General features: G+C 29.2%; 1 protein-coding gene across 2 annotated transcripts; it reads left to right on the top strand.

The window, feature by feature from the left end:
• The first annotated feature begins 1407 nt into the window (after nucleotides 1–1407).
• On the top strand, nucleotides 1408–8770 carry LOC111616052. Of its 2 annotated transcripts, XM_023357491.1 has the most exons (5): nucleotides 1408–1757; nucleotides 3162–3384; nucleotides 3690–3890; nucleotides 5680–5938; nucleotides 7694–8770. In XM_023357491.1, the coding sequence occupies exons 3-5, from the start codon at nucleotides 3762–3764 to the stop codon at nucleotides 7753–7755; spliced, it is 450 nt and encodes a 149-aa protein (XP_023213259.1). In that variant the 5' UTR covers nucleotides 1408–1757; nucleotides 3162–3384; nucleotides 3690–3761; the 3' UTR covers nucleotides 7756–8770. The 2 variants fall into 2 exon arrangements, with proteins under 2 accessions (XP_023213259.1, XP_023213258.1); XM_023357490.1 differs by lacking the exon at nucleotides 3162–3384.
• Nucleotides 8771–10225: the final 1455 nt, after the last annotated feature.

The raw sequence follows: 10225 nt of genomic DNA, 5'->3' as shown, positions 1-10225 counted from the left end.
GAAAAAACTGTCCATTAATTTAGGAGGAGGAGGAGTGGAAAAATTGATCATTTGTACCATAGAAAAAGATGTGGTGAGATGTAATTAACACGAATGTTATCATTGGATCAGTTTGCTACAAATAAAATCTACTTAACACGATAGGTAACCACAACTAAATGTTTTCCTCGTAAAGACCATACTGCGGTTGGTAGCAGTTAGTGGAAAACAACGAAAAGTTTAATATTTAAAATATATATTAAAAAAAAAAAGAATAAAAACATGTCAAGGTCAACTCGGGACCTAAACAGGATGTGGGTAGAATTAACTTCAAACCAGTTCGCATCTTAACAGAATAAGTTGAATTCCGGACAGATTTTACTACCTTTCCATAGCCGAGTTTCCTGAAGAGGAGGGGATTAAATTCGGTTCAAACACTAAAATGTGGTAAGGAATGTCTCCAGGCATTTATTACTTTTGGCATTTTGTTTTTTAGTTGCAATTGTTCTTAACGGGTTAGAGAAAGAAGGGGAAAAAAGAGGGGTCCTCATTCCACCCTCTAACGCCATCTACCGTCGAATAAATCGGAAAAGACGTTTCCATTGTCGTAATCAAAAACAGAAGAGACAAAAGTGAAATCCTAGTTTAAAATTGATAATAATATACTAATGCACCTACCTAATCGTGTATATCGGAACGGATCGTTAGTTACACGCGTGTCTAATGCGTGACAACGTCACGTACAATGAACCATCCTTTCGTGTATTGAAAAAAAAAAGCATAATCGTATAATGTTTTCGAGACGATTCTATTGAAGTTCTTGTCTTTTTTTTTCGCATGAAAGACTAGGCGAATATCTAATGTGCTAATGACCAAAAGCTCGCTATTTAGGTAGGAAACGTGTGAAAATAAAACGGGGGGAGCAAACTCTGACCCGCCATCCATGTTCTATATAACAGACAATGGTAGATAATACTTTTAAAAAGCAAAAAAAAAATTACATAAATAGTATTTTATCGCAGCGTGTAGGCATACATGCAACGGGTCAAAACACCGAAACTGTCTGAAATACAGGAGGAACCCGGCAAATGACTTTCTAACATGAGCCCGGCCGATCGATAAATATCAGAGATGTAAAGATGACCTGAGGAGGACGTGAAGATATTTTTATATATAAAAAATCACGTATGTTAATTAGTATACCCCCTCGTGGTAAGAGGACCTTTTATCGGGGCTACCGCTATTTTTATGTTAAATATAGTCGCTTTATTATTATTATTATAAGAGGTAAACAAACGTTTACAATGAAAAATAGACGTAATTGAAAGGCGCGCTACCGAAGTGTAGCCCCGGATGCTCTGACAGATGTGTGTTATAGGTACGATTTACGACGGGACCAAATTTGGCATAGGTACAGTACATATCGGTGGGAGTTCTGTGAACTCGGGACCGAGTTCAGCGACACAATATGTGCATCTGAAAGGCACGAGCAAGACCAACCAACCGTTCGCTTAGACGGAACTAAGCAAGGATGAGTGTTACCGTAACCCTAATGTCTCATGGACTGTATTTCCCAGGCTCAAAAGTCGGGGGGAGGGGAGACGCCGTTTATGGGTGGAAGGACGTAAAAACGGCAACTGGTGATGCTCGTTACGACACAAGTGGTGGCGACAATGTGCAATGTGCTGACAATTGGACTGTTCCTCCTAATCGCCGCTTGGACGACGACTTCGGCCGTCCACAATGAAAAGGCCGTCTTGCGTGGCATCTCAGAAAAGGTACAGTCGCTTTGTTTAAATATAAAAATCTACGCTTCTCTACTCGCGATTCTTAGACGGCATAATGAGAATTTACACCCCAAGACAGACTTTTATCATTATCATTATTTATCTCTTCCGCGTAATATTAGTAATGCTAGCCTTTAAAAGAAATAATAAAGGGGAGCCAAGTTACGCGCCTTCACAATACTTACGAAGCAGATATCAAAAAACAAAAAAAAATGTCTGGGACGGGTCAATGATGTAACAGAAGGTCACGTTTTATGGGTTAATTTTCTGGTAAGTTTTACGTCGACCGGACACAAATTTCGTTATAATACGTGGGAAAGGTCACAAGTACTTACGACTTTAGATATTACGAAGCCGAGTGATGAAGAAACTGGTACTGTAATTATCGTTCTATTTTCCCCTTTGGCTTTATTATTATTGTTGTATGAATGAAATTCTTTTATACTCGGGGTTATGAATGAGAATTCATAGACGACTTTTTCATTGATAATGCCGTAGATGACGTCGAAAATGATTCCAGATGTTCTTAAGATTCGATGAGGAAGACTTTCAAGGTTAAAACTATTTAATTCATTCTTTGTTTATTTTTTATTTTTATTTTTCGATTTTTCCGATTAAGGAAAACAAAGGTAGCAAAATGAGAGAAGTTTTAAAGTCTTGCAGGGAATGACAATACGTACTTTCCCCTATTTCTTCCAGGTTAAAGATTTTTAAAAAATGAAACGAACAATCGATCAATTTCAAAACAGATTTTTAAATTCTCGTTGAAAGAAATAAATTATTTCTTTTCTTTTTATTTTCCTCCGACCAAACAATACTTTCCTAAATGGAAAACACAATCGCTACATACATAATCACTAGATAAGTAATTAAAATTCCATATTCGTCCGTTAATCTGTCAAAAAACGTAGAAAAACACAATGCTATCTTTATCTTACAGAATGTTTGATAGCTCAGTACAAGCACAACACATCCATAATAAGTTAGAAGGGAATAAAGAAACTAGTTTAAAAAATATATATAATAATAATAATCTGTATTTATTCTGTTTTATATCCTATCAGAATAAAAATGTTCCAGTTGCTAATCAATTCTAAAATGGCATTTCCGGTTTTAGTAGGCACAACGTTCATTATTAATTAGATTTATAGGCATGAATTATTTATGTACTTTTAGATGAGATAGATTCTTATTATGTTCCCGAGGATAAAAAAAAAAGACGTTAACTTGATAAAATCTTAAGTTTTTCCTCCTCTTAAGAATGTATTTTACAAGTAACGTACAGCGTTTTTCTATTAATAAAGATTACAGTACCATTTTCTGATACTTAAATTTTCATTAAGTATAAAATTTATTCGATAAATTTGCTTTAAAAAATAACTTTTTTCAGCTTAGTAACAGCAAGAATAAAAGGAGAGGGGGGGAAAAAAGAGAGGTCTCGACTCGACCCATTCGAATCTCTGGAGACTTTTCATTCAAGAGCGGAAATTTGATTCATTGAGCCGTAACCACGTTACGTAAACATAGAAAAAGGGCATATTTGGCTACCAGGAACTGAAAGAGTGTCGATGCATCTTTAAAGCCGTGAATGTTCGTTTGCACAAATAGAGTGTAACAGGTATGTAGCGCTGTTGGGTCAGAAAGGAGATTAAGAGAGAAAATAATGCTAAACATTCGACCTTGGCGTGCCAACTGTGAATGCACCATCGATCCCCGACTTAAATCAAATGAATGATTACAATAATAATTATCGTGTTTATAATCAGATCGATCATCACGTTATGTTTTTATCGTCGAAAACGATATTCAATTTTGATAACGCATCTTATTGAATGACGTGTTGCTTCCATTCGTTCTCGTTAGTAGAGGGGGATTAAAATTAAGGTTACTTAACTATTCCCCTTTCCACTCTCTCTCGTCTAGATACCCAACAGAGATGGAAAATTACTTCCCTACGGTTTGCCCGAGTGCTCGACTCAACAAGTATGTAACGCAATGTACATCCGACTGAACCGAATTCAATCCCTATGTTACTGTCCCAAGACTTATAGCCTATCCTGCTCGAACAGAATGGACTCGGCCGACGAGCACACTATTAATTTGATCGCCGACGAAGCTGGTGTAGTAAGTACTACCGTATTGTTTTTTTTGGAATGATTTACGAAAATGTATAACACCTTAGCCTACAAATCACGTATTACATCTCATTAGTTGCCGTCCCTAAGTTTAATTCGAGACACACCCTGCCTTCAACTGTCTACTGTGTAATAAATGGGGTTTTTTCACTCTAATAAATCATTACGACCATCTAAAAGCAATAAAACTCGTACAGCACAATTAGAGGATGCCCGATTTGTGCCACTTCACAGTTACACATCAGGGGGGCAGAATAGATTTCGACTTAATTAACACGCTAAGCAATTTTCCTATGGAAATTTACTATTTTTATAATAATTTGGGTTCATTATTGTGATGTAATAGAACGATTCGGTTACAGATACTACTATTTCCCTTTTAAATAAGACGTGACTGTCACAAAACATTGGTTGCTTTCACGTTCTTATTGTCAGAACACGTTTTGCCAACATAGCACTTTTCGTTTCTTCTACCAAAGATAAACACGCACGATAAAGCCTTTTTATATTGTTTCTCATTAACACACTGGTGTTCCTGAATTTATAATCTTATAAATACAATCTTACATTACTTAACTATAATCTAATAATAATAATAAAAAAAAATAAATACAGTCCCCCTTTTTTTATTGAACTAAACTGTAGTATTATATAAAAAGGAAATCCTTCTTATTAAATCAAGGGTTATTGCTACATTTATTACCTTGATTTTTTTTAAAATAAATGATTATAATGATTAATATTAAATTTTATTTTTAACAAAATATAATTATTAGTAAATCTAGCTTATCATTTAGAATTCTGATGGATTTGTTGACCTAATCTCAACTAGGTTTGATTGTATCTAGCTAGTCCACCCACAGTTTCCTTTTTAGATAACTTCCTAGCAGTTATTAAAATACAGTAGGTAACAAGAAGAAAGAATCTGGTTTTCTGTCCTTCATTTCAACATCCATAATTTATTTTTATAAACTACTCTAATATTAACTTAATGAATAAACAAAAAAAATTCTTTAAACAGGTTGATCCTTTACTTTCATTCATATACATGTACAGATGTAATATTAAGCATTTACACTGGATATAATAATAATTAAAGCAATTATACTGGGTTTATTTTATAATTTCAATTATGATATCATAGTATTAAATTATTATAAAATTAACAATTAAACTAGCTTACAGGAATTTTATATTAAATATCAATTAAAATTGGCATATAACTTCTAATTATTTTACTAGAAAATATGATAAATATATAACCATTGTCAAATGACACAAGATTGCATCCATCTTTTAATCACTTAATGATTAAAAGATGGAACATTAGACAATAATTTCTCCTAATAAATAGATGAGAGGTCCATAATTAAATAAATTTGAAATTCAGAATGCAAAATTAAAAGATTTCTATCGATTCAAACTAAAAAAAAAACTTATCAATATACAAATATAACCTATTTGCTTAATCTATATAAATGAACCTACTAAACTACAGTTCTTATCTGATTTTCTTAAGCATTTTATTAATCAGATTATTATTTAAAGCTTCCTTGATGATTAACAATATCTAAATTAATTCTAAGATACCATCTTATGTACACAATATTTTTCCATAATAACTGAATTGAATATAATTAATATATAATTTATTATCGTGTAAGTTTTCAAAGAAAATTACACTTTGTGCGTTTAATTACTTAATTAACTTTACTCCTTTAGTATTAATTTTAAGTTTTCTTTTGTTGTGTCAATACTTTAATTAATTCATTTTGTAGCCGCTGACACTGGTCAAAATTTGCGAACCAATTCATACTGTGAGACCTTGTAAGAATCCCAAAGACTGGATGTTACTGGCATTACAGAGCAGGAGAACAGGAAAATCCCATTATCTAGTCATATGTCACTGTCCATCGTATGCATATTTACAAGGTCCAATCAAACACAGCATACCGACCTATGCTCACATACCCGGAATTAATGTTTATGGTATGCTCTGCAATCAAGGACATCGTAAAGAAAGACAATGGCCTAGAGGTCAGGAAAGTATTAAAATCTGTAATCACTAAATGTTTTTAAATAGTTTTTTTTTTTAAATTTACTTAGACATTAATTTGATTAATGGCAAAAACTTTTTTCTTGCTTATTATAATGAGAGTTTGCATAATGTATATTTAATTCTAGAATAATATGGATAATTTTAAATGTATAGTACTATTATACCTGTCACTAACAAGTTTTCCAAGTAATTATCTAACCGGATTAATGTGCTTCTTTACTAACAAATTTAATTATAAAAAAAATTTACTTATTACACAAAAAAAAACTTTTATAAAATTTTTGCTTAATAAGTTGTTTGTTTGATAAAAATATTTTCTAAAGTAAGAAATTTTATAAATGCATTGATTAAACATTACTGTTTTTACACTAAAATCCATTTTTACATAATATAATTGCAAAAATATGGACAATGTTTATTACATTTTAAATTTATTTGCATTAAATTCATAAAAAAATTAAAATTTCTATGCCATAAACAATTACATTATAATAATAATAATAATAATAATACTAAATCAGTTTTTTTTTTCTGAGTCAAACATTTTATATGTAATGGATCATAAACTGCTATTACATTTGTTAATTATTATAGCATATATAGTATATTTTTAATTTTATAATTGTAATTACGAAACTTAAACTTGTTTTGATAATACTGACTAATACACAAAAGAAAAAAAAAGGTTAATATATGTGAGTAGAAACATTTCCTTCCTTTCCGTTCACCGAAAAAACAGTTAAAAACAAATAAATCATCAATCAATCAAAATTGCTAAAAAACTAGCAACAATCGACACATTCGTTCAGTTTTAACATATAATGACATTCATAAAAATTTCTTTAAATTTATTCATTCTTTTACTTGCTCAATATCTTATTTCTATTGAGCTAATAAATAAGAGTAACTCATACATTGCACTCTACAATAAAAAAAAAAAAAAAAAAAGGATTCACAAACAAGAATGATACTGAAGATGATTGGACTAGTTTTTTTAAAACATCCAGGAAATTATGCAGGAGTGGTTCACTTTTTAATATTCTCCGATTGGAATCGTTGGAGTGTAAATAATTTGCTGAGTTAAACAAGATTTCTTGGTAAAATGCATCTCAATCAATTGTCAAAATTTAAATTAATAGTTAACTATTACCTGTCTGCAAGCAAATTTAAGATTAAAAAGGTATAATTTTAATTTTAATGTAAGTTATTAGATACAACTGCTTAAAATAATTGCTTTTGTTAATGAAAGAACAGCAGTCGACTGAGTTAATTAATTTGAAAAAAAAAAAAAAAAGGATCCATTGAAGTTTCATTTTAATAACTAGAAAAATAATACACCGTACAATAAAATTAATATGTTTAACCAGTTTACAGACTTATTTGAATGATAATTACAATTTAACAAAAAATCTATTACTGTAAAAATAGTTTAAAATGAAAACAACACACAAAATTTGTATCGTCATCAAGATAAATAATTAAATTTAGAATATAAACAAACATTTCTCTAAATTCATTTATATAATATTGAGTCAGATTGCTTTATAAATTGACAAATTTTCATATTGTCTGATTTAAATATTTGTTATTTTGGTACTATATTTTTCGATTTTTATTGACTTAAAAACCAAATTTATTAATTTAATTAATTATGATAATTTATAATTATTATTAAGTGAACATTAAGCAGAAAATAATAAATTAAATTTTCTTTTTATTTTTTTATTTTTTAGATTTTCCTGCATTTCCCTGGGATCAAGTGTTGAGATTTTCTAATTCTACAGTTTGGCTTTGATCAAAATATTATCCTAATTGCACTAAAATCTACTATTTTTTAAATAAACAATTTATTTGTATATAAAGATATATATGTCTGTTTTAAGACTTTATACAGAATATCCATTTTTGAAGTTTATATATTCTAGTAACTCCAAAAGTAAAAAAAAAAAAAAAAAAACTGTTGGAATTCTTTCACAGTTTTGTAATTTTATACAAATGATCATGAGAAAGAGACTCTAGAATAAAACCTCTCAAACTCATCAATAAGTGAAAAATTGTATCTGATAACCTACAGAAATGATAAATACAAAATTATTTGACACACAAATTAGTTTACAAAATTCCATATAATATAGTAAATGCTTAACAAGGTTTTTCTTTAGATATGTCAAAGTAATGATTTCAGTCAAGTTTAGACGCATTTTACTCATACCTCAAAACAAAAACCTTTAAAATGCAGCCTTTTTATTCATATTTCAAACGTTTTTGGCCATTTTAAATGGTCTTCCTCAGGAACAGAAAAATTGAATGATCCTGCTTTTAGTAAAAGTGTTTTTTGTTTTCAGGTATGAGTTATATTTAAGTGCAATTACAGAAGAGTTTAAGACACATTTTAAATAAAAATGCTCAAAATTGTAATGATTTTAATCAAGTAAATACTACAAAATACACTGCAATTAAAAGAATTCTAATCTAATCAACTGTTTGACTTATAGAAGAACACTATCTTGCATGGATAATGAAATATTACACCAAAAAACTTCATATCTGTACAGTACTACTAATTAATATTTAATGTGAATTGCAGTTAATTTCTTTGATATGACTAAGCTATTCCAAAAGCTTATCTGAAAATACTGCTAAATACAATTTCATTATATTTTGATTTGTATGACTTCATCAATTTTAAAAGCCTTCTGGTATATAAATTTCTGTAGAAACAGTAGAGTAAGTTAACTTTAATTATGGATGTCCTGTGCACTAGATAATGAATTTACTTTTATAACATATTAATATAAAAGAAATGTATATTATTATTATGAATATTAAACAATTCTATTTCTATAAATTCAGTAATATTTGTTGATTTATATTCTATTTTTTACTCTTGAAAATTCAGTTCTTTTTATTATGCAAATATTAATTAATAGCTGGTCTAAGTCAATGGGAAAAAATAATGAATTATTCTCATAATCACATATCAGTACAAATTAGCCATATTTATTTTATAAATAACAACAACTCAAAGCCCGAATAGTATATAATAAATTACCAAACGATCGCCTAAATATCGGGCTATGTCAAATTACTTTATTCCAATCATTTAATTATAGCCCGATATTTAGGCGATCGTTTGGTAATTTATTATATACTATTCGGGCTTTGAGTTGTTGTTATTTATAAAATAAATATGGCTAATTTGTACTGATATGTGATTATGAGAATAATTCATTATTTTTTCCCATTGACTTAGACCAGCTATTAATTAATATTTGCATAATAAAAAGAACTGAATTTTCAAGAGTAAAAAATAGAATATAAATCAACAAATATTACTGAATTTATAGAAATAGAATTGTTTAATATTCATAATAATAATATACATTTCTTTTATATTAATATGTTATAAAAGTAAATTCATTATCTAGTGCACAGGACATCCATAATTAAAGTTAACTTACTCTACTGTTTCTACAGAAATTTATATACCAGAAGGCTTTTAAAATTGATGAAGTCATACAAATCAAAATATAATGAAATTGTATTTAGCAGTATTTTCAGATAAGCTTTTGGAATAGCTTAGTCATATCAAAGAAATTAACTGCAATTCACATTAAATATTAATTAGTAGTACTGTACAGATATGAAGTTTTTTGGTGTAATATTTCATTATCCATGCAAGATAGTGTTCTTCTATAAGTCAAACAGTTGATTAGATTAGAATTCTTTTAATTGCAGCGTATTTTGTAGTATTTACTTGATTAAAATCATTACAATTTTGAGCATTTTTATTTAAAATGTGTCTTAAACTCTTCTGTAATTGCACTTAAATATAACTCATACCTGAAAACAAAAAACACTTTTACTAAAAGCAGGATCATTCAATTTTTCTGTTCCTGAGGAAGACCATTTAAAATGGCCAAAAACGTTTGAAATATGAATAAAAAGGCTGCATTTTAAAGGTTTTTGTTTTGAGGTATGAGTAAAATGCGTCTAAACTTGACTGAAATCATTACTTTGACATATCTAAAGAAAAACCTTGTTAAGCATTTACTATATTATATGGAATTTTGTAAACTAATTTGTGTGTCAAATAATTTTGTATTTATCATTTCTGTAGGTTATCAGATACAATTTTTCACTTATTGATGAGTTTGAGAGGTTTTATTCTAGAGTCTCTTTCTCATGATCATTTGTATAAAATTACAAAACTGTGAAAGAATTCCAACAGTTTTTTTTTTTTTTTTACTTTTGGAGTTACTAGA

This window comes from Centruroides sculpturatus, unplaced genomic scaffold (assembly GCF_000671375.1).
Source record: "Centruroides sculpturatus isolate CEXI.00-Female unplaced genomic scaffold, Cexi_2.0 scaffold2635, whole genome shotgun sequence".
Classification (NCBI taxonomy): domain Eukaryota; kingdom Metazoa; phylum Arthropoda; class Arachnida; order Scorpiones; family Buthidae; genus Centruroides; species Centruroides sculpturatus.
This window is presented reverse-complemented; position numbering and strand designations above follow the sequence as displayed.

Excerpts from the sequence above, each read along its gene's own strand:
- LOC111616052 (XM_023357490.1), top strand. The coding sequence starts at position 1,623 with ATGCTCGTTACGACACAAGTGGTGGCGACAATGTGCAATGTGCTGACA. Across the intron at positions 1,758-3,689 it reads TGCGTGGCATCTCAGAAAAG|ATACCCAACAGAGATGGAAA; the intron begins GTACAGTCGCTT and ends TCTCTCGTCTAG. Across the intron at positions 5,939-7,693 it reads AGAAAGACAATGGCCTAGAG|ATTTTCCTGCATTTCCCTGG; the intron begins GTCAGGAAAGTA and ends TTTATTTTTTAG.